General features: G+C 55.2%; 1 protein-coding gene across 4 annotated transcripts in view; it reads left to right on the top strand.

Annotated features, from left to right (window-relative positions):
- MAD1L1 (mitotic arrest deficient 1 like 1) overlaps positions 1–23,694 on the top strand; it is a 337,452-nt gene that overhangs the window by 208,665 nt on the left and 105,093 nt on the right. For all 4 annotated transcript variants that reach the window (XM_045813334.2, XM_045813335.2, XM_045813337.2 and 1 more), the window contains one exon: positions 7,058–7,146. In XM_045813334.2, the coding sequence (XP_045669290.2) occupies positions 7,058–7,146 (89 nt within the window). The remainder of the gene's footprint in view (positions 1–7,057; positions 7,147–23,694) is intronic.

Raw genomic sequence — 23,694 nt, 5'->3', positions numbered from 1 at the left:
AGGGGCTGCAGCTCCGGTGTGTGCCAGGCCCTAGAATGGGCATTTTCCTCTCCGTTTTCTCACTTCCTGCTCAGACCTCGGGAACAGGAGGTATTGTCCCCACTTTACAGATGAGGATGTTGAGGTTCAGCCTACGTGTGAACAAGCCCAGAGGCTCCCAGGCAGCGTGGTGTGGCCCCCCCCGGGGAGAGGGGCCCCGGAGGAGAGGCTGTAGCCACGGACGACCGTGCACCCCGTGCCCGGCTGTTCTCAAGGCACCCACAGCAACACTGCTCACGTTCCTTCTCCAACAGCCCCTTTCAAAGCCTGACTGGTTTACCTCTTAAATATGGATCTGTATAAGCGGTTTCTGAAATTGGGTGTCCGGTGGGTAAACAAACTCCGGTCTTCTTCGTTCCTTGATGGTGTGCTTCCTTGCGTCTTTGCCGACCCTCCACCCCCTGCCCTGTGCCATGCTGGCAGAGGCCTGGCTGGCCCACTGCTCCCAGGCTGCACTGCACTGGGCCACGCACTCGGGGGAGGCACCAGACCTGGGCTTGTGCTCGTCATCACATGCTCTGGACCCCTGCCGGTGGGCCTGGGCTGCGTCCCACGCGCCACGTCTGAGCTGGGAGCTGGGTAAATAGGTGACTGGAGTGTATCCACCTTCAGGAGTTCCCAGGCCAACGGGGAAGGAAAGTCACACACATGAGTCCTGGAATTACATGGTTGAATGGCATACAGGGGCTGGCACTCCCGGCTCGGGAGGACTGGTGGAGAAGGTGGCCTTTGAGGTAGATCTGAATGGTGGCTGGGGACTAACTGGCCTGTGTGTATCTGTATGCCGGCTGCCACGCCAGGCTGGGGAGCTGGGGAGGGGGGTGCAGGCTCTACAAGGGCAGCCTGAGGCAGTCCTCATGGGCCTCGGCATGTGTGGGCTGTAGCCCTTGGAGCCTCGGGGTGTCGGGCACTGCGGGGTGGGAGAGGGTGAAGTGGAAAGCGCATTAGCTATGAGTCAATCTTACAAGTTAAAAGGGCCTGTCTTGCTTTGAACACTGTGGCGTAAGTCAGCATTTCTTCCTTCTTTCTTGGAAATTGTCCAAAAGTACCAAGAAGAACGAAAGCCAAAAAAGGCAAACCTAAATTTGGGCCAAACAGAGCTACAGCTAAAACCCAAGCCCCTAAGCGGGAGGGAGCTGGCCTTCAGGAGAGGCGGTGGCAGGGGCGTGCGGGACGGAGCGCAGAAGTGAGTGAAGCTGCCGAGAGAGAACGCTGCTCGTCGGCGGCTCTGCAGGCGGGGGCACGGCCACAGGGGGAGATGGAGATGAGAACTTGCGGCTTCCCCTCTTGTACAGAGAAGTCCGGAAGGTACATGGCACTCAGAGCCACCTGGTCAGGTGTGGAAGCAGAGAAGGCACCTGTCCTTTCTGCAGCGTGGGCCTTTTGCACAAAGCTGGACTGAGTGAAAGTCACCTTCACCAAAGAGTAATAAAGGCAGCATCACACAATTTTGTAAAACCCAAACGTTTCACGGAAAAGCAAATAAATTTTCACAGAAAAAAATTAACAACCTGACCTCGACCAGACAAAAATTATGAACATTTTGCCGCGAACCTGGGGGTGTCCACGGGGCTGGAGCAGAAGCTGAGCTGGAGCTGGGGGGCCTGAGGGCCGGCGTGCGCATCTGCAAGGAGTGGCGGCCGGAGCTGAGCCCACAGACCTGGAAGACTGAACCAGCGCGGAGGTCGGGAAACGGGACCAGGCAGATGCCGTGGGTTCTGGAAACGCGGAGTTCACGCGTTCAGTGGAAGTTCTCCGGAAGGCAGCAGACGGGAGCGGACATGGTAGCAGCGGTGTTCCTGCTGTGGTAGCAGGAGGTTAAAACATTTGAAGTTAACGTCGTGTGGCGAGAGCACATTTCACTGTCGAAAGCGGACGGTGAGAAGGGTCACGCGTCTGTTGTAGGAGGTGAACAGGGACCGTCGAAAGCAGACGCGCAGGTGTTATGTCAAGGGAAGAGTTACAGAAGAAAGCCACCATTAGAACAAAAAGACGCAAACTCACTTCACACATGGAAGTGAGCAAGACAAGCAGGCTACAGATGTCAGCCATGTTCAGAACGAGCAGCAACGGGGAGGGATTTCGGGGGGTCCGCAAGGACGCCAGCCACGGAGAGTTTGACTCTGTGACCCACGATATTCGAGTGATGGAAGAAACGGCCTGTTTCAGATAAAACTAAAGGGCTCTCTTTATCCAGCGCTCATAGGAAACGTTCACCAGAATTCACCATATGCTGACGACACAGAAAACCTTCTGCCTCTAACAGGCAGAACTAATGCAGACACGCACCTGATCCCGACGTGATGAATTTGAGATGATGAGCAAAACAAAACAAAAAAGAAACAGAACCTAAACCTCCGTCTTCAGCATTTCTTGGGTCAAAGAAGAAAGGGTATCCGGAAGTGCAGAGAATCCAGAAAACATGCCTCAGAGCCTGTGGGAAGCAGAGCAGAGTTGAGAAGAAAAGTCACGGATTAAATATTTATATTATTGAGCAGAGAGCATGAATAGAGACAGATTAAAGACCCCTCCCAAGAACTCAGTAAAGGAAAACAAAATAAGCCCTAGTAAAGCAAGAAGTAGGAATTTGCAAAGATCAATGCAGACGTTAATAAGAAAGTGAAAAATAGTGGAAGCACTAAACCCAAGCGCCCGTGCCCCGAAATAAAGCCAGTTAGACGTATGCATCGTTCACAGTCCCAGTGCAAAGTGAGCGCACGCACCCCCAGCCACATAAGGACTGAGAATAGTCAGAGTTTCTGGCCTGGAGGGTGGGTGGGAGCCCCGCCCTCTGGTCCTGCCGCGGCGCCCCACAGGCGCGGACACGCGCAGTCCCGGAGCCGGGCCAGGGCTCCCACGCGGGACCCTGTGTGAGCCGCACCTCGACAGTACAGGGAATAGAGCAAACGTGAAGGCGCATCTAAAAACAGCAGATGGAAGTTGTACCACAGCTCAACTTAAATAAAAATCTGAACGAAAGGAACCCTTTTCTAGGAAAGCGTGATCCAGCAGTACTGACTCCGGAAGTGGTAGAAACGTTAAAGAGACGAGATACACAGTTGTCGCAAAACAGCTGCTCCTCCCTGCCCCAACGAGAAGAAACAGAAACCAGTCGCCTCAGGTGGAGGCAGTGTCGGGGGAGATGCTGCGGGGCCATCAGAGCGTGGACCCCGTGTGTCCGCGCGCGCTCACCGGAGTCCAGAGCGGGGAGCAACAACTGTGCTGTGTGGGCCTCGTGCTTGCGGGGGGCCCCAGCTGCAGACGCCACCCTGAGCGCCCGGGCCCACGTGTCGGGCACGGAGCCGGCGGACCTGGGGCACGCCCCGCATTTTCCCCGGCGCTGGACTGCTGGCTTTTTTTTTTTAGGGCAAGTGCTCCATATTTGCTGAAAAGGCATTTGACAGAAACCCAACATTAGTCCTAATAAAATGTGAACATATGGACAACTTCTCAACATAATAAAGTCTATTTCAACCCAAGCTGACATGCTGTAAATAGGAAGCTACGAGCTTCAGGTCCAGGGACGCCACAGACAGGCTCGGGACATCCGGGGCTCCTGGTGGGAGGTGCAGCCCCCGGGCCGGTAGGACGGAGGCCATCGCTCTCACGGCCGACGTGGTCGTGTGCCGAGCTGGCCTGCTGAGAGCGGCTGCAGCAGCCCGAGCGGTGGGCAAGGGTGGGGAACAAAAGGAGCGTGCAGGGATTTTCAGGCCTGCACGTACAGACACAAGTTAGGTAAGACAAGAAATTGCACCCACGTGCAGCGGCAACCGAGCGGGGTACACAGAAGCCACAGGCCTGCTGTCTGTGGGGAGTGCGCGAGGCTGACCGTGCCCCCGTGAGTGGGACAGGTGGCTGCGTCTTCCCAGGATGACTCCTAGGTCTGTGCATTTAACACAGTCCCAGTGTTTTCTAAAAAGGCTTTGTTTTTTGTTTTATTGTGATGGTTGAGGGGAGGGCTGGGGTGGGAGAGAGAAAGTGCCCTGGAATTGTTGTGGACAGGACGGCAGATGAAGAGGAAGTCAGGAGCAGACGCAGAACTTGGTGACCACATGGAGTCAGACGTCAGCGGGGGGCTGTTGTGCCTTGGGATCCTCGCACGGGGACATCTGGGTCTGTCTGGGGGCTGGTAGGTCGACCACAGGAGGAAACCCGTGGGAGGACCAGCGCATCCAAGAGCCTCCTCGCCCTCTCCACGGTGTTGATTTCACGCTGTCGTGTGGAAAGCGGTGGAAACGGTCCATGGAGACGGGGCAGCAAGAGGTGGGAGGTCCACATGGCCGAGTTCCACGGGGCCACAGACATGAACCGGAGGCTGTCTCGATGCACTGGTTTGGAAATCTCTCCAAAGTTAAGTGAGAAAACCAGAGTACAAAACAAGGTGCAGGCTGTCTTACCGTTTCTCTAACAATAAATAAAGAGACAAGTTAGAGGAGGGGCCGATTCCTGTTTGCTGCCAGAAGCACAGCCCGCGTCTGGAGCCGCACGGCCTGGCTGGCTGTGGCTAGCACCGGGGTGGCCAGTGTGCTCTGCAGAGGCCTCTGTGGTGTGTACCCTGTGTGTCCCACATCTGAACCTCGGGTCCTGAGGCCGCACAGCGTTCACAGCCCGCGGGAGGAGGGGCGGCGGCCTGGGGCCGGGACCGTGACGTCCCTGCGCAGTGTCCTGGCTTGCGGTCTGCAGACCGGCTTTGCTGCACAGGCACCTGCAGCTGTGGGGTGTGCAGACTCCTCTGCTCAAGAGACGGAGCGGGCTCGGCCCGGTGCACTCGGGCTGCTGCTGCATCCTTCCAGGGGAGTCGTCCTGGCCCAGCGAGGTCTGTGTGTCACCGGCCCGTTTGGCTGTGGCCATGAACAGGACACAGGGTCCTCCAGCTCCTGCATAAGCGTCCAGGCAGCATCAGAAGGGAGTGAGGATCGTGGCCGGTTCAGGGAGTGTGTGTGGGAGGAACAGGAAGGACCCCGGCCACAGTGGACGCCGCTTGTCCATGAGTGTGAGTAGGCCTTGTTTCACATTGTGGCGTCATGGTGTGGTCGCTTCGTGGCTGCCCTGCGCAGGGGGACTGCGGCCAGTAGCCACTGGCGGGCATGTGTGGCGCAGCCATGTGTGTGGGGACTCTGACTCCTCTGGGGACTTTGCGGAGGCCACTCCCGCTCGTGCTTGCTCTCCACGACCAGCAGGATTGGGGTCACCCATGTGTGCGGTGGTCCCACTGGGGACCTCAATGATTAGTATCAGGGCTTCATACAGACTGGATGCCTTGGGCCCGAGAATTCCTAAATAACCTGCCCCAGTAGGCCCTTTCTAGGAACAGTCTGGAGAGGACTGTTTCGAGAAGAAGGCTGTTCCTTCAGGCCCAGGAGGGCAGGTACATGGACACGCTCTCTGCTTCCCCAGCCCCGGACCGCGCTGGTCTGTCAGCACCCTTCCTGCAGAACCTGTTGTCCCCAGCTCAGGACAGCGGCATCGTCCACGTGCTGGTGCAGGACTGGGAGCTCTCTGCCACCCCAGTGAAGGGACAGGGGTTTCAGCCATGCGGCCCAGAGGGTGGTGGGGTGGGTCCACAGACGCGGACTGGCCACATCATTCCCAGCCTGTGCCTTTGGGTGGGCGTGGCAGGAGGTCTCTTCCCGAAATCCCCTGTCCCTGGCGTGCAGAGTCGGGTGGGGAGGTTGAGTGGCCTCCATTTGGGGCATCAGGACAGGCCCCTGTGGGGAGGGGCTGCGTGGGAGCTGTGTGCACCCTGATGAGGTGAGGAGGCTCATGTTTGCCCTGCACCCCACCCTGTCAGCTCCCCCTACGGTGCTCACCAGACTGTCATGGTCATTGTCCCATTCAGGGGCTTCCGTGTGGCTCTGGGACTTGACACACCTGTCTGCTCACACCTGTGCTGCTTTCTTCAGCTGACTGAGGTCATTTCTAACGAGTAATGACTCGTCAGGGTCCCTCGGGGACATCCGCTCTGAGGACTGGGTCTTGTGTGATAACGAGGGCAAAGGCTGGCAGGCCCGTGTTCTTGGTGGTGCTCCCGCCACCCACGGGGCTGCACCTTCCGGGAAAGCCCTGTGAAAGACAAGGGCCCACCGGCCACCTCTCCCGGCCTTCCTGTTCTCTCACAGATGAGCTGAACGCTGCGAGCTCAGGGGCATTCAGCGCACCCCACCGTCTGAGAGTCCCACAAAGGAGCCTCGAAACCCATGTCTGTGTCAGAGCAGACCATCCTGGGTGCACGTGAGGGCGCCCACCCCGTGCCTGCTTTCCTCTCTTGTGCAGTCGGTTCCCCCCGTCTGTTCTGGTCCAAGAACCGGGAGTCCAGCGGCCAGACAGACTGACCCTGATCAGATGGATGGGTGCAGGGCCACATCTGCCAGACGGGGTCCTGAGGAATTGCTCTGGCGTCGTGAGCATCTCCAGCAAGGAGCTGGGGTCAGGGAAGGAGGCGTGCTTTGCGGGGAGCAGGAGTTCTAGGGCTGCACGCAGACCGCAGGCTTGCTCCCGTGAAGGCCCCCGCCCCAGCCCTTGCCCCTGTTCCTGCACCTGGGCCACCAGGCAGGAACCCCTCCCTGCTCCTTCACCAGCCTGTGTGCATCTGTCCCGGGCAATCTGTGCATTACCTGTCCTTCTGCAAGGGAGTTCCAAGCAGCAAATAAATAAAACACCATGGCTGTTAGAGCAGACCGAAGCATTGGTAAACTCAGACTGGACTCTTCGCACCTGCTGTGACCCCCTTCCCCAGATTCGGTGTTTCCCGTCAGCATGCCGCAGAAGGAGTGTGTGTCTGTTGCTGCCCCAGAGGTGGGCGCTGCGAGGGAGCTTGTGTCTGCGCAGCTGGCGGGCTGTGAGGTCTGGCTGCCCAGGTCCCTGGGACACAGAGTAGCCCAGGAGACAGTGGCTCTGCCCCCGGCGTCGCCCCCCCTTTCACTGGAAGCCGCGTGTGGGATCTTGGGTTCCTGGGTCCTGTGGGGGTCGGTGGGGCTGCAGCAGGGCCTCCGGCTGACCCTCCTGTGCTTTCTCGTAGCTGGAGATGGAGGTGAAGATGCTGCAGTCTCAGTCCAGCGCCGCCGAGCAGAGCTTCCCGCTATCCAGGGAGGAGGCGAGCTCACTCAGGTACGTCTGCTCCTGTGGCCTCCGGGCCTGCCTTCCTGAACACACCCCGTCCACTCGGAGTCCTCTGCACGGAGACTTGGCTCTGCCCCCCGGTGCTGAGGGCCTTCCAGGGTCCCGCCGTCTGTGCAGGGGCAGCAGAGCCTGTGAGCGGGGGCTTGTCCGAACGTTCTCAGGCACGAATAGCCCTATTTCAGAAGAGAGCTGCTCCCGGGTTCTTCCCGAATGTCAGCCAGGCCACCTGCAGTCCGTGTGTCCGGCCAGCTCAGAACGCACCTGTTTCCCGCAGAGGCTTTCTCGATTCATCTGACCCCATCCCAACACAGCACACTGCCCACTTCCTGGACCGGACGAGGTAGCAGGTCCTGAAGGAGGAGGTTTTCAGGGAGACCGAGGCAGAGCTCTGAAGGGCCTACTCCCAGCTCCCTTTGGGTCCCCAAGTGGCCCTGTTTGTTACTGGCAAGGGGCCGATGGGCAAATAAACGGCATCCCCCCAGACAATCTGGGTGCAGAGCGAGTGCAGGCCAAGCAACCTGAGCTCTGGGGTGCTCAGAGCGCCTGCCGCCGGCCAGGCACAGGGCGCCTGCTTTCCCATCCTCAGGAGCTTCTGGTGGGTCGGGGAGATGGGGTGGGTGAGGACCCTGCTGCCTGTGCCCCTTCCCAGGTCTGTTGCCTCGTCTGCGCTGGGCGGACAGCCCTTCTTTGTGGGTGTGAGACTGCATGTGGGCCGTGGACGTCCCCGCGGGCAGTGTGTAGGTGCAGGCGATGGCCCTCCTCTAGGTTCCAGGTTTCTCCTGTCGTTTCCAGAGGCTCTCTCGTGTCAGGACCTTGGCCTCTAAACAGCTGTCACTGGGGACCCACCCGATTCCACGGTGGCCAGTTTGTTCAGATACGAGTGTGTGCTGTAGGCATCCTCCAGGCTAAGCGTGAGGATGAGCAGTGTGAGCAAGGGCACATGTGGTCTGTCTTCCTGAATTTTGCAGTTTAACAGGGATTAGGGGGGATGTCACTCACATAACATGTCAGCGGTGTTGGGCTGCCAAAGCATGGCGGAGGTGCCCCGAGAACCCGTGTCCGTGGGGTCTGCCCCACAGTGTTGGGGGGCTCTGGGGGCAGGCCAGGCAGAGCCAAGGACGCAGGGCTTAGTGGGGGAGGCAGCCGCGTGTGAGGACGTGGTGTGGGAGGAAGGGCTCCATATTGGAGAGAGACCAGCAGGGCGTCAGGGACCAGGCCAGGCCAGATGAGGGCCTGGTAAGGTTGTGGCCTTGTTCCCAGAAGCAGTGGGGCCAGCAAAGCTTTCAGGGCAAAGGAGCGATCACATCTGTAAGAGCCCCCTTGGCTGCCCAGAATGGGGACCTGGAAGAGGGGCTTGGCGAGGGGGCATCTGTCTCCCAGCCAGTGTCAGCTAAGCGTTTGCTGTGGGAATGTCGCCGTGTAGACAGGCAGCAAACACTCTCCTACGCCCGACTTCCAGGAGCAGCCCCAGCCCGGACATGAGCACGGTTTTGCAGTCAGAGGGTGGGCTCAGGGCCCCAGAGAGCAGGTGGAGTTTGTGTGGGTCCTGATGGTAAGTGAGTGAGGAGGGGCGGCAGAGGGGTTCCAGGCAAGGGCAGCCAAGGCCCGGGATGTGGACGGGCTTCTCCACAGGAGCCCCACGAGGAGCTGGGCCAGGGCAGTGTGCTTGGTACTGATCCTGAGGGGCCTTGGGTGCGGCCCCGGGAGCCCCCCTGTGAGTGCGGGAATGTGGATGAGAGGCGGCAACCCCGCTCTGCCTTAACGCCCACCTGGCCACGCAGCAGGTGCTTGGAACCCTTCTGCTGCAGACCTGAGCCGCCAAGTGCAGCGGTCCTGCCTCCCGCCACGCCCTCCCCTAGAGATGCGGACGTGATGTCCAGGCCCTGGTCGGCTGTTGGCCGAGCAGGGCCGGCTGCACTCACATTTGCGTGCACTGGCACACTTAGGGTGCATTCGTTTTTATTTCTTTTTAAGATCTAAATAAAAGGCTTTGTCAGTGATATCTTGTACATCAAGATCAAAGCTGCCTGTCCCCACCATCTCGTTTGGTGAAAGCAACTGTGGGAGGCGAGCCTTTGTGCTTAATTAATCGAAATTGGGTCGACAATTGTGTGGACCACTTGCCGGGACACGTGCATGTTGCCCTCCGCGTTTCTGGCTGCTCAAGGGAGGGCTGGAGCCACGCGTGACAGTGCGCTTCCCCCTCAGCCCTCTGGTGAGAGCCCCTGCCGGGCAGGCTCTGGGGTCCACCGAGCACAGCCACGGGGAGCCCCCGACCCCAGCCCTTCCCTGGGACCAGTAGCTGAGAAATAAGGTCTGTGAGGCCCTCCCAGCCCCTCAGCTGCTACGGCGCAGGTGAACCCCGCTGTTTGTCCCAAGGTTAACCCTGCCATTCACCCCGCAGTTCACCCCACGATTCACCCCACCGTTCACCCCATGCACCTGGCCCCTCTGCCCCTCCCGGCATCCCCTTCATGGTAAATGTTCCGACGTGGTGCCATGTCCCAGTTTCCCCTGTGTCACAGGCATTCTTTGCTTTCCTGCGAAGCTGCATGGCGCCACTCAAGGTGGCCCTTCAGCTGGGAGGGGTGGGTGGGGAGGGCGCCGGTGAGCAGCAGCCACCCCCACCCCTGAGAGGAGCCCTGGCCCCTCTGCTCTAGCTCCTCCCACAGGGGAGGGTGGGGAACCCTAGAGGCCCCCAGCCACCTTCGTAATCTCTTGTTCCCCTCACCATTTCCTAGACTGAGAGAAAGACAAGTGGGCCGCTCGTGGCCTGCTGTTGGTGACCGGGGAGCCCGTGGTCGTAGGGGACGGGGACGGACACAGGCAGATGGCTGTGTTACGTGTGAGTGCCTGTGGTCGAGGTTGTGAGGTGCAGGTGATGTGTTAACTGTGCACACGTAACGCCATGCACACATGCGGAACGTTGCTCTTTAACGAGCAAACTAGGGGAACCTCCGTGGAGATCGAAGTCGAGGCTGTGGGGCCCTTTCACCTGCAGCAGATCCTGGTGCTCTCTTGTCTGCTGTCACGTGACAGCACTAGCAGATCCTGACTGTGGTCTGTGGATTCCGTGGCCAGGTGGACTGCAGTCCCTCTGGAGTCGCATGTGGCTTTGCGGCACCTGCTGGCCCCTCCCACAGCTCTCGGCCCAGCCCCAGGCCCTCTCTGCCAGCCCGGGACCCCTGCTTTGGGGACAGCAGGCACCAGGCCCTGTCGTCCCACCCACGCCCTTTCCAGAAGGTCAGGTGCTAGGCTCTTACTTGTTTTTTATAAAAAGTCTTCTGTTATTGAACACCCTGTCTTCTGTGCACCCACGAGTCTGTGAAGAGGAGGACACGGGCCCCGCGCCCTGAGCTCCCAGAATGGTTGGTTGATCTCGGAGACGAGGGCACCGCTGGACAAGGCCATGGCTGCCCGGCCCCCACCCACAACCCAGGCACTAAGGACAAAGCCTCCTCCTTTCAGACCTGGGGCCGTTGGCCTCAGGGAGCGGTCCTGGTGGAAAGGTGCCACCGGGCTGAGGCAACTCTCCAGCCCTGCTGCTCACAGGCCATGAGCTCTTGGGCCAGCACCGGGTGTCTCGGGGTCGGCCGGGGAGGCTGGGGCCAGCCTGCGGGAGCCTCTGTGGCCTCACGCTCCCCTCCTTCGTCTGGGCTGCAGGCATCTCTGTGGACTATGGCCTGACCACCAAGTCTGGGCCTCTGCCAACCCCCCGCTCTGCAGGCTGGAGCTGGTGGCCTCCCCGAGGGCAGGGTGCCAGGCCGCGGAGGGCTCCGACCTCTTCCCTGCGCTGACTTGTGCGGCGGGCAGCGAAGGGAGCGTGTGCCCTCTCTCCGGGCCTGAGTCTTCTCCTTGGGGCGCGTGTCCACCTGCCACAGAGACCCGCGCGGGCCTGTGCTGATGTGCTATGCGGGGCGCTCAGTGGTCTCTGGCAACCCCTACCCTTCTGTCCTCACGGATTCTCTGCGGTTATTCTTAGACTATTTCTTCTCTTCGGGTTCTCTAATTTTTCTGAGACTAGACTCATTTGGGTGTTGAACTTCCTGAATTAATGCTCTGTTTTAAAGATTTTTGATCTTATTTTCCATCTTTTTATCTGCTTTCTGTAAAATTTTCTCAGATTTTTCAGCCTGTTTTTATTGTGTTTCTGCAGTGATGTTTCCTAAAATTTCTTGTTGTCTGGTTGTTGTTCCCTGAATATTCTTTCATACATAGGACGCCTTGTCGTGGCTTCGCGAGCGCACTGCGTCCTCTGTGCAGCTCTCTTCTCTCCAGGCGGCCTGTTCTCTCTCGGCTGCTTTCGTGGTCAGGTCAGCGTGGCAGGTGTAAACCGGACCTTCTTCTCTCAGGCTGGATGCTGTACTCAGGAGTGTGGTGGGCCTGGCCATCTGCTCACGGGGCAGGTAGGGCCCAAGGGCTCTGCTGGGCCACCTCACGGGGCCTTGGGACTGGTGGTGGCTTAAGGGGAAGATCCTGTCTGCAAGGTGTAGGTGCTGCCATCACCTGGGAACTGAGGGGACAGGACAGGGAAGCTCAGCATCACTATGGAAACCTTCCTGCAGTCCCCTGGTCACCGCGGTGACTTTGCACTTTATCTGGTATTCCTCAGCCCGGAGACCTGCTGTTTTCTCTCTCAAGAAAACAAACCTCTGGTATTCTTCTAAGACAGGGAGAGAAAAGGCTGACGGGAAACACAGAGATGCTGACTTTTCCAAAGATCTCAAAGTCCCATTCTGGTCAGTTGTCCCGTTCCACCCACGTTCTTACCGTAAGACTTAAAACCTGGCATGATATACAGGCAGGCAAGACCTGGAAGGGGAGGAAAGGTGGCCCATGTGGGACCCTGGAGCTTGAGCAGCGTGACGGTGAGCTCTCCGTGTCCATGCTGGAGAGCCTTTCTGACCACACCCGCCCCACGACAACCAGCAGGGGCACTCGGTCCCCATAGCCTGTGTCAGCCGGGCCATTGGTGACCCACCTTCCTCTCCAGCCCCCAGTGCAGGCAGTGCCGGGCGTGTCAGCAGGGTGAGGGGAGCCGGCCTTCCGTGGTCCCCTGAGCAGGAGCCATGGCCACCCAGTTTCCCCTGCAGTCGAGAGCTGGAGCAAGACAGCAGGGGCCTGCTCCACCCTCCCACTGCCCCAGGCTCACAAGGCTCAGCGGGAAGCCTGCACTCCGACCTGCAGCGGCAAGGTAGCCCTTGTTTTCCCGTCCCTGGTGTCCGTGGGACTGCACGGGGAGCCCGGCTTACACCCCACTGTGTGCAGGGCCCCACTCCGCCAGCATCGTGTGAACAGGGCTCATGGGTGGTGGGACTTGCACCTGCCTCCTGGACCTGGCACTGCGTCTGCACAGGGGCCACCCCGAACAGAATAACTCAGTCGCAGGATATGGTAAAAGAGTCTCGTACTGTACCCAGAGCCAGGCTGTCATAACTTGCGCGAGAGAAGACAGTCAGCAGGCTTCAGGGCAGTGACGTGGGTGGTGGAATTATCTGGCAAGGGTCGTAGAGTACCAGTCATAACGTGCGTCAGCAAACAGTTATGGATCTTCTTTAAACAAATGAAAAAATGGTGAACATCAACAAAGAAGGAGAAATTAGTTTAAAAAAAAAAAAAAGAGCCCAACCAGAATGCAAAGTTCAAGGGGCACTCGGCAGTGGGCTGGGGACAAGAGTCGTGACCTCAGAGGCAAACGGACAGAGGGCATCCGTCAGACGGATGGAGGAAACAGGCTGACAGCTGACAAAGGGGAGCAGAGCCGCTGGGATCGGGGCCCTGGAGATAGACATGCATTCATCGGAGCCCCAGAGGCAAGAGAAAGACCAGAGCTGGAAAAATATCTGAAGAAACAATGACTGGAAATTCCTCCAATTTGGTGAAGGGCATAAACATACAGATTTAAGAAGCTGGGCGAACTGCACACCGTGTAGCACGGACAGTCACACACGGCGCATCCTAAGTAATCTGAGAACTAGAGATAGAGTCTTGAAAGGAGCTGCGGAGAAACACCGCCCCATGCGTGGGGATGCCACTGAGCAGCGTGGAGCTGTCAGCCAGGGACAGGTGCTTCGGGGGGAGCGGAAGAGCATGCCGTTCTCAGGGCAGCCGAGGGAGCGTCCCGGACGGAAGCACGGGGTGACAGAGGAGAGCTTGGGAATTCCCAGAGGGGAGGAGGACAGTGGCGTGGGCTGGCCTCCCCACGTGTTCGCTGACTGGCACTCGGTGGTCGGCAGCCCCTGAGCGCACAGGGCGGTGGTGCTCCGTGCACGTCGGGGGACGGGCCGGGGGCAGCTCTGCTTCCGCTCCTCACCACGGCGGCCGGCCGAGGGACAGACAGACGTTTGTGTGCCTGAGGCAACCACAAGGACAGCTGTACAGTGCACTGCACTCAAAACCACCGTCAGTAAAATGAAAAAGAGTCCTAAAAGGAGCCCACTGGAAGGCAAAAAACGAGAGACAGAGGCTTAGTCAGAAGACAATACCATGGCAGATTTAAGCATGAGCAAATCAGGAGTTACTTTGAAGGGAAATGACCTAGATGGCACCAGTTCAAAGATGGAGATTAGCGGGTGGATAAAAACACAGGACCTGTCCTGCTCCACGGCCGAGGCTCCCTGCAGCCACAGCCGTCTAGCTAGGTGGGAAGGGGAAAGGGACATCACACGAAGACCAGCGTAGCAAGAAGACACGGTGATCCCAAGTGTGTTTGCGCCAAACAGCAGAACTTTAGAACACAGAGCGAGACGTGGTAGACCTGACAGCAGGAGGAGACAATCCACGTGCTCGGTCGAGGCCCCAGCTCAGTCGGACGGCGGGACTGCTGGCATCTCTGTCAGCCACAGGGTCCGGCTGGCGTTGATGGCGCACTCCATGGAACCCTCCTTTCACGGGCCCCCGGGCATTCACCAAGACAGACCGTGTCTGGGCTCATGAAACACACTTGGAAGAGTCAAGTTACAGAGCGCGCTCTCTGACCAGACCAGCCTCACGCTAAAAGTAACAGGAAGACAACAGGACCGTCTCATTTGCACGTTAGACCGCGCCCTTCTAAATAGCCCGTGTGTGAACAAGCCAGTCTCGCAGGAGACGTCAGCACCACTGAGTGGTCGTGACAAGGCACAGACCTGAGCGCACGACACATGGCTCGGTCAGGGCCAAGGAGGTGGAGAGCGCTCCAAGTTATAGTCCAACCTCCAGCCCCAAGCAAGCAGAAACAAAGAAATAGTAAGTAGCAAACAGTGGTGAAATTGAAAGGAGAGAAACAATAGAAAAAATTATTGAAGCAAAACATTCTTTGAAAAAGGGCAATAAAATTAATAAACTCGTAGCAAAACAGACACACATGGAAAGAGAAGGCTGTCACCCATATCAGGAACGAGATGGGGGTGTCCCTAGATCCCGTAGCCGTCTGAAGGGTATAACAGGAGTCCTACAGGCAGCTTTATGCTTACAAATTCATTACCTTAGGAGCAATGGACCAATTCCCCAAAAACCACAGACTCCCACAGCTCAGCCGGCATGAGACAGATCATCTGCATAGTCTTACAAGCTTTAACAAATTGAGTTCATAACTAAAATGCTCCCCCAAAAGGTATTTCCAGGCCCACATGGCGTCCCTCAAGAATTCTAAGGACTTCAAGAGTACTTAACACCAGCTCGATGCAGCTCTTCCAGAAACAGAGGAGGTTGTCAGGGTGTGTGTGCGGGGGGTGTCTCCAGGAGCGGCCTCCGCGCTGACCCGGGTCTTCATCTTGACCGCGGTGGTCACGTAGCTCTGCATGTACGGCGGGAGCTCATGCGGGCTAGCGAGGGGGGACCTCGGGGGCTACACCCGTGTCAGCTCTCCTGGGTTTGAGATCGAACTGTATTTGCTTCAAGTTGTGACCACGGAGGGAGACTAAGTGAAGACCACATGGGCTTCCTTGTATGTTTTTTGCAAGTTCCTGTAATTATTTCCTACAAAGTTAAAAAAAAAAATGCACCTCCAATCAGTCTTCCAGGTGGAGCCCTACTTTCTCCATTTCCAGAAGTGACTACTGGTGGTGCCCATTCCCGAGTCTGTAGAGTTTTCTTGGCTTTTCCGCTGCCAGTCTAGGATTTAGCTTTCTAGGTTATTTACCACTCCTCCATCTGCTTTCCAGCTTCTAAAGGTCTTTTGATGTTTCCCCTTCCTTTATTTTCTTTGTCCTCTTGGGAGTTCAAAGTATAGGAAAAAAAATAAGGAAAACCTTTACTCTTGTTTTAGTGAGATTTTGAGAGAGATTGACACTTAAATCTATGTATAGGAACCATCGTCTCTCGCTGGAGTCTTGGTGTTTTTTCCGTTCACGTATGTTTTATAAACAGTGGAGCACATCATTCAAACCCTGTTTCTCCACTTTAAAAGCTAACACGTTGCCATGTTTTTACAGTCTCTTTGTAAATATTAATGGAGAGTCTGTTCCAAAACGTAGTTAATTAATCCTCTTCTGGAGTTGGAGTTGTTTCCAGTTTTCAGCCATTCACAGCAAGCTCCGATGAACATCTCTGTGCATTAACTGTTGTCCATGTTTTGACATACATGCAAGCGTGTTTCTGGGTTTCAAAAGCCTGATGGTTATTTGGACCATAGAAGTCTGGCTGCGTCTAGGATTCTGATGCATTGTACTTTCGAGAGCGACGACAGCTCCTTGCTCTAGTCGTGGCGGTAACAGTTGTAGTCAAAGCAGCTAGCATTGATTCAGTACTTCCCGTGGGCCAGGCTCTGCACCTGTGCCTTCTCTGCGTTAGTCTACAGAATTCGACAAACAGTCCAAAGAGGGGGTTAGAAAGTAGTGTTCTACCGAGGCTAGCTAGCCTACAGTAGAAAAATACGGAGCCACAACTGGCAGAGTACCGGAGCAGGGTCGCGCACTTTCCCCCCGGGGAACAGGTCTGAGACCGCGCGTTCTCTTTGGAGAAGGTTAAAACAATAATGAAACAAAATACAAGCTGGTTTCCTTTTATTGTCACCGTGTGCCTTCAGTTCTAAAGAAGGTCGGCAATAAAATTACTCCCCCCACCCCCACCTGGTGCCGTAGACACGTTTGATAGATTTGCACACATGCACTTGTCATCGCGGGAAGATACAGGTAAAGTACAGACCGTAACCAGGAGCTTCTTTATATTTCACTTTAAAATTATTACAGGGACACCTGGGTGGCTCAGTCGGTGAAGCGTCTGCCTTCAGCTCAGGTCATGGTTCCAGGGTCCTGGGATCAAGTCCCACATCGGGCTCCCTGCTCAGCAGGGAGCCTGCTTCTCCCTCTGCCTGCCGTTCCCCCTGCTTGTGCACGCTCTGTCTCTCTCTCTCTCTCTCTCTCTTTCTCTGTCTCTCTGACAAATAAATAAATAAAATCTTTTTAAAAATTATTGTATAGTAGAATTACCTTTTTTCATGAGGGGTGCCATTCTATGAATATTAATTGCCCCTTAGTTGGAGAACAAAGTATTTCATCACCTCAGGATCCCCCTTGTGCTCTCCCATTGTAACCACCCACCTCCACACCACTGACCCCTTGGCAGCCACAGACACCTTCTCCATTTTTGTCAGTAATGTCTGATGAATGGAATCCTCAGATTATGGAATCCTACATTATAATGATGAATATGTAATCTTTTTTTTTAAGATTTTATTTATTTATTTGACAGAGAGAGAGAGACAGCCAGTGAGAGAGGGAACACAAGCAGGGGGAGTGGGAGAGGAAGAAGCAGGCTCCCAGCGGAGGAGCCTGATGTGGGGCTTGATCCCAGGACTCTGGGATCACGCCGGGAGCTGAAGGCAGACACTTAACGACTGAGCCACCCAGGCGCCCCTACAATATATAATCTTCTGAGACTGGCCTTGCTCACTTGGCATCAGTGAGGTTCATCCGTGTTGTCACCTGTATAAAGCCCATTCCTTTCTGATGACTATTGCTTTCTAGTAAGTTTTGAAATCGGGACATATGAGTCTTCCAGCTTCATTCTTCTTTTTCAAGATAATTTGGACTCTTCCAGTGTAATCATACTCAAGCCTTCCTATCCCTGAACATGGGATGCCTTCCATTTATTTCTGTCTTCTTTCATTTCTTTTAGTAATGCTTAGCAGTCTTCAGCATACACACCTTTACCTCCCTGGGTAAATTAATTCCTAAGTATTTTGTTCTTTTTGATGCTGTTGTAAGTGGAACTGTTTTCTTAATTTCCTTTTCAGATTATTCATTACTAGCAAACAGAAATATGACTGAGTTTTACGTAATTGATTTTGTAGCTTGCCGCTTCCTGAATTCATTTATTAACTTTAACAGGTGTGTGTTTGCTTTGCAGATTTTTTTAGGAATTTCTAGATCATGGCAGCTGCAAATACAGTTTCATTTCTTCCTAATATGGAAACCTTTCATTTCTTTTTACTGCCTAATTGCTCCGGCTAGAACTTTCAGTAGTATATCAAATGGAAGTGGTGAGAGCAGGCATCCCTGTCTTGTTTCTGAGCGTAGGGGAAAACCTTTCAATCTCGTACCGCTGAGATTGAAAATAGCCGCGGGTTTTCCCGACACGCCCTTTGTCATGTTGACGTTCCTCTCTGCTTGTAGCTGGTTGAGTGTTGATACGTCAGATGCCTTCCCTGCACCTGTTGAGATGATCACATGGGTTTTTCTTCATTCTGTTAATGTGGTGCATTGTATTGATTGATGTTCCTATTTTGAGACAACCTTGCATCCCTGGAACGAAGCCCACTTGGTTGTGGTGTATGATCCTTTCAATATGGTGCTGAATTCGGTCTGCTAGTATCTCACCGAGGATTCTTACCTTGCTGTTAAGTAAGGGTTCTTGGTGTGTGTTTGCTCGTGGTGTCTTTGCCTGGCTACGGCACCACCGTAATGCTGGTCTTGTAGAATGAATTTGGAAGGCTGCCCTCCTCTTTAGCCTTGGGCAGAATTTGGGAAGGATTGGTGTTAATTCTCTTGTGAGTGTTTGGTAGAACTCACCCGTGAAGCCACCCGGTCCTGTGCTTTTCTTTGCTGCTTTATCACTGCTTGTCTGTCCTGCCCGGTTACTGGTCTGTGCAGATTTCTGCTCCTTGTTGTGTCAGGTTTGGTAGTTTGTGAGTTGCCAGGAATTAGTCTCGCTTATCCAATCCATGTATAGTCGTGCACAGTCTCGTCTGGCAGTCCTTTTTATTTCCAAAAAAATTAGAAGTAATGTTCTGTCTTTCATTTCTAATTTTATTAAACTGGGACCTAAGGGTGTCTTTTTATCTCAGTTCTAAAGTTTGTTTTGTTGTGGTTTGCTATCGTATGTTGCTATTACATAGAAATGATTGATTTTTTAGTTATTCATTTCGTATCCTGAAGCCTTACTTAATTTTCTCATCAGTTTTATGAGGGTTCTTTTGTTCAGTTCCTTGGAAGTTTCTACATAGATATTCTGTTGTCTATAAACTTGGTCAGTTTGGCTCTTCGCCGAGCGGTATGCCCTTGGTCTCCTCTCCTTGTGTTTTGTGCTGGCTGGGACTTCAGTACAGTGTTGAAGTGGGGTGATGAGAGCGGACACCTTTGCTTTGTTCTTGGTCTTGGGGGGGCGTTCAGTCTTAAGCCACTGAGAGTGAGGTGAACTGTAGGTCTTTGGTAGGTGTCTTTTATCAGGCTGTAGAAGTTCCCTTCTATTCTTGATTCCTCACGAACGGATACTGAATTTTTTCGGGTCCTTTCTTTTTTCTTGAACTGATTGGCATGCTCACGTGGTGCGCCTTCTTTAGACTGTCGGGACGGCGGATGACACGGATTTACGTTTCAGTAGTGAGCCAGCCTGACACCCCGAGATGAGCCCTCCTTGCTTGTAACGTATTGTCCTTTTCACAGATTGCTGGATTCAGCTTGCTGATGTCTTGTTGATGAGTTTTGTGTCCATATTCATGAGGGATGCTGGCCTGTAGCTCTCTGGTACTGTTCTTGTCTGGTTTTATGCAGCATAATGCTGACCGAGTGAAATGAGTCGGGACGCATCCCCTTCTTTGTTTTCTGGAAGAGATGGTCTTGAACTGGCATCGCTTGTTCTTTAAATGTTTGCACCCAGTAAAACCAACTAAGCCTGGATGTCTCTGTTGTGGGAGGTTTTTAGCGAACAGCGTAACGTCTTTACTAGTCGTAGAACTACCCGGGCTACGTCGTTATCTTGGGAGAACTGGGCTAGATTGTAGAATCGGTGCATTTCATATGACTTGTCGAGGTCCCGTGTGTGCGGTTGTGCACGCAGCCCCGTCCTTGCTTGTCTGCACGATCCGTAGGGGAAGCCTCTCGTTCCCGATACTGTGACTTTGTGTCCTCTGTTTCTTCCTTTCTCTGCCAGGCTTGCTGAGGTTCACTGTTCAGTCGGCCTTATCACAGAACCAGTGTTGGGTTTCTTTCATTTTTCTCTGTTTTTCTGTTTTCACTTTCACTGATGTCTGCTCTTTCTGTATCCATCCTTCTGCTTGCTCTGGGTAGGTTTTTTCTTTTCCTTCTAGTTTCTTAAGGTGGAGATTTGAGTACTGATTTGAGATCTTGTTTTCTGCTGGAAGTGTTCATGCTTCAGCCGCATCCCGCAGTGAGCTGTCGCGTTCCCGTCTCGTTCAGGCGAAAGTACTTGAGACGCTCGTCAATCGTTTCTCCCAACAGTGTGTCACGTAGACGTGCGGCGTTAGGTGTTCAGATGCTTAGAGATCGTCCTGCTACTTGTGTGTTACCGACCTCTGGTTTAATTCCGCTGTGGTCTGTGACTATACTTTGTACAATTTCAGTTTTTAAAAATGTGTTGAGGTTTGTTAAATGTTACGGGAATATGATCTATCTTGGAGAATGCTTACCTGTCCTTGAGAAGGACTCTGTTTTCGTGGGGGTGCGTCATACCCGTTTCCGTTAGGCCTGCCTGGCCTGTGTCTCGTGCGGCCCTTTCTGCCTACGGCGTCTGCTTGTTGCTGAGGGGAGGCTCCAGCTGCACTCACACTCTCCTCTGCTTCTCCCTCCAGCTTGGCCCGTTGTTGCTTCGTCATTCTGAATGCTTTCGACATTCTGCTTTTAGCAGCAAGCACGCTTGGGGTTATTGTGTCCGGTGAATTAACCCCTTTACAGGCACGTTTTCAGCAGCATGCGTTTGCTTCGTGTCTGTGTCACATTTTGGTAATTCCTGCAAGAATTCCAACTTTGGGGGCGCCTGGGTGGCACAGTCGTTAAGCGTCTGCCTTCGGCTCAGGGCATGATCCCGGCGATCTGAGATCGAGTCCCACATCAGGCTCCTCCGCTGGGAGCCTGCTGCTTCCTCTCCCACTCCCCCTGCTTGTGTTCCCTCTCTCACTGGCTGTCTCTCTCCCTGTCAAATAAATAAAATCTTTAAAAAAAAAAAAAAGAATTCCAACTTTGTCGTTATTGCATGTAGTAGGGTTGGTGATGAGTGATTGTGAGTCCCTGAAGCTCAGATGCTGGTTACACCCTTAGCAGTGAAGCATGTCTTCGTTCAGGCGAGTGTACTCCCGTAGGTCCTGATGGGCTCCTGCAGACTCGGCTGGCTGCGGTGTGCAACGGGGAACCAAAACACTCGCTCCGTTCTCTTTCCTGCGGCTCTGGGACTCAGCCCGCAGGGTCTCCGCACTGCGCCTGCACGTCGTGTCGCTGTGGCCTCTTGCGAGCAGGCCGCTGGCTGGTTCCCTGCGTCCGATGCCAACATGGCCACTTCCGCTTGCTCCCTTCTTCCTGTCGCTGTTCCTTCTTTTCATGTTTCTTTCTTGTGTGAGCCCTTACTACGTGCCAAGCACTGACTCATTTAATTCTTAAAACAAGCTGTAAAAAAACCATTATGGACTATTACTATCCCAATTTTATAGATGAAGGAAGTGAGAATAAGTATCTTGTCCAGGGTGATACCGTAACCTTCTTTCATGCCAACTGTTCATTTTGGATGAAGTTTTGATTTGAAGGAGGCTTGCAAAACAGAACAGAGAGCTCCCATGTGCATGTCCCCCCGCCCTCCCTACCCGTCTCGAACATCTTCCGCTGGTCGCGCCTGCTGTGGGCGTGTACCGTCCGCTCTTGGCACCTGCCTTTGGACGCACTGTTCGTCTGCCTGCCGATGTCCAGTCCAGGCCCCACCTTGGTTTCGGTTGCCACTGGCTCCTCTGCTCTGGCCATCATCCTGGTCTCTCTCTGTTTTTCCGTGACCTCGGCCACACTGGCCAGGTGGCCTTGGCCATCCCCCGGTTGGGTTTGTCTGACGTGTCCCATGAGGAGACCTAGGTTCTGGGCTCTTGGGAGGAAGACCATGGAGGTGAGGCCTCCTCATTGCATGAGACCAGGGGTCCCTAACACTGACACTTCCTTCCCGACGCACATCCTTGGTTCACACTTTATCGCAAGTGGCTCTTTCCAAACTCTGCTTAGAAATCAGCTGAACAGGGGTGCCTGGGTGGCACAGCGGTTAAGCGTCCGCCTTCGGCTCAGGGCATGATCCCAGCGTTATGGGATCGAGCCCCACATCAGGCTCCTCCGCTATGAGCCTGCTTCTTCCTCTCCCACTCCCCCCGCTTGTGTTCCCTCTCTCGCTGGCTGTCTCTATCTCTGTCGAATAAATAAATAAAATCTTTAAAAAAAAAAGAAAGAAAGAAAAGAAATCAGCTGAACAGCCGCGTGCTAGTGCTGCCTTCCGTGGGACACAAGAACACAGTTCAGCCAAATTCCTTGAGCTCTGTGGCGAGGCTCACCTTTTCTTCACTTCCAGAACATCCTCTTTATTTCCACCGGAGTCCTCACCATAGTTGCCCTCAGTGCCCAGATTCCCGCCTGCCGCCTATGCCCGTCACCGGCTCTGAAGCCGTGTCCACATGGGCAGGGGCTTGTCGTCGCGGCCCCCGCCCCTCAGGACCAAGTCTGCCTCCGCACTTGGGCTGCCACAGCAGATGCCACAGCCCAGGCACCGTAAGCAACAGACATTAATTTTCTCCCTGTCGGAGGCTGTAATTCTGAGGTCAAGGTGCCACATGGTTGTTCCCGGTGAGGACTCTTCCCGGCTGCAGACCGTGCCTTCCTGCCGAGTACTCCCGGCGGGAGACAGCACGCACAAGCCCTCAGGTATCTCTCTTACAAGGACACTTACCCCTCACGGGGTCCCACCCTCATGACCTCATCGAACCCTGGTTACCTCCACGTTCCATCACACGGGGGTTAGGGCTTCAGCATAAGAATCTGGGGAGACACAGGCGTTCAGTCATAGCAGGACCCCCCTCCTTGTATGAATGACCCCAGAGCTGGGCTGTCAGCCTCTCCACGCTCCAGCCTCTACTGCAGGATTCGACGTTTGTTGTGTATGGGCACAGTCGTCAGTGCCTGTGTGAGCCTGACACTTCGCTCTGTGCTGGAAACACAGGCGGGCGTGTGACGCCCAGGACGGAGAAGTCAGCGGTGACGGCGTGACGGCAGAGTCCCGAGCCGACGGTCGCGGCCTGTCTGGGAGGAGGAGGCAGCAGGCAGCATGCGTGGCGCGGGGTCAGCGGGTGCTCAGCCTGGACAAGTGCTTTGTAGGCAGTGCCACTGACTGTCCCGTCTCCAGGCCATTCCGGGGCCTTGCTCCCGGCACCCCCTCCCCCCATCACCGTTTCGAGTGCGGTGAAAAGAGCTGGCAGCTACCGTCTCCTAGCCGATTCCTGCACACATGCACCCTGCTCTGGCGGGCTTAGTCTTGTTCAGAGGTGATCTGGGATGTCATCCGGTTTATACAGCACCCCCACGTCTAAAAGATATGGAGGCCGTCAGTTTCTAGAAACTCACACCACAGCTGCTTGTTTGAACCACTGGAAGGCAAAGCGGCCTTGTGAGCTTTTGAACACACACGGTTCGTTCTCTCTCTCTCTCAGCAAGGTAGCAGTTTGCCTGAAAAGGAGGCCAGAGAAAGAAGGTCTCCATTTTAGAACGCGTGAACGAGTGTTATTTACTGGGTCTGTTCTCTGACAGCGGGATGGATTACAGCGAGCCATCTTATCGATGTGCAGATTTGAATCTAGCCCTGGAGAACATTTGCTCACGAGCCCTCAGAATCCAGAACATCCCGTTTCCACGGCGGCCCAGCAGGGCCTCAGGCAGCCCGCTAACCCCCCCCCCCCGCCAGGTGCGGAGTCCTTCCCACAGAAGGCGGCTTCCCGGAGGGACCTCAGGGGCTGGGCCCGCCCCACACCCCCCGGGGCCGCCTCCTCGTCCTCAATCCGTCTGAGCAGCCCTGGCCCCCGCAGAGAAGGGCGTCAGCACTGGGGCCCGGCCGCGGGTGATTCCCGTCTGCGAGGGAGCGTGGCACGTGTCTGCCGGCGCTCGGCCAGGACTCCTGCCGCGGGGACCTGCAGCCACGCTCGCGGGTTGAGAGGCGGCGCAGGCCAGCAGGTGTTCTGGCGGCTGCGTTGGGCGTAGCTGCCCAACCACACGCCGCTCGTGTTCAGAGTGTAGTGTGATGTGCTCACAGATTCGCACACCCGCACACCCCTGTCGAATAGTCACCCCTCCACGTGCTGGACCTGCG

The sequence above is a fragment of the Ursus americanus genome, chromosome 2, assembly GCF_024610735.1.
Source record: "Ursus americanus isolate L20-20 chromosome 2, mUrsAme1.1.p, whole genome shotgun sequence".
Taxonomy (NCBI): Eukaryota; Metazoa; Chordata; class Mammalia; order Carnivora; family Ursidae; genus Ursus; species Ursus americanus.
This window is presented reverse-complemented; position numbering and strand designations above follow the sequence as displayed.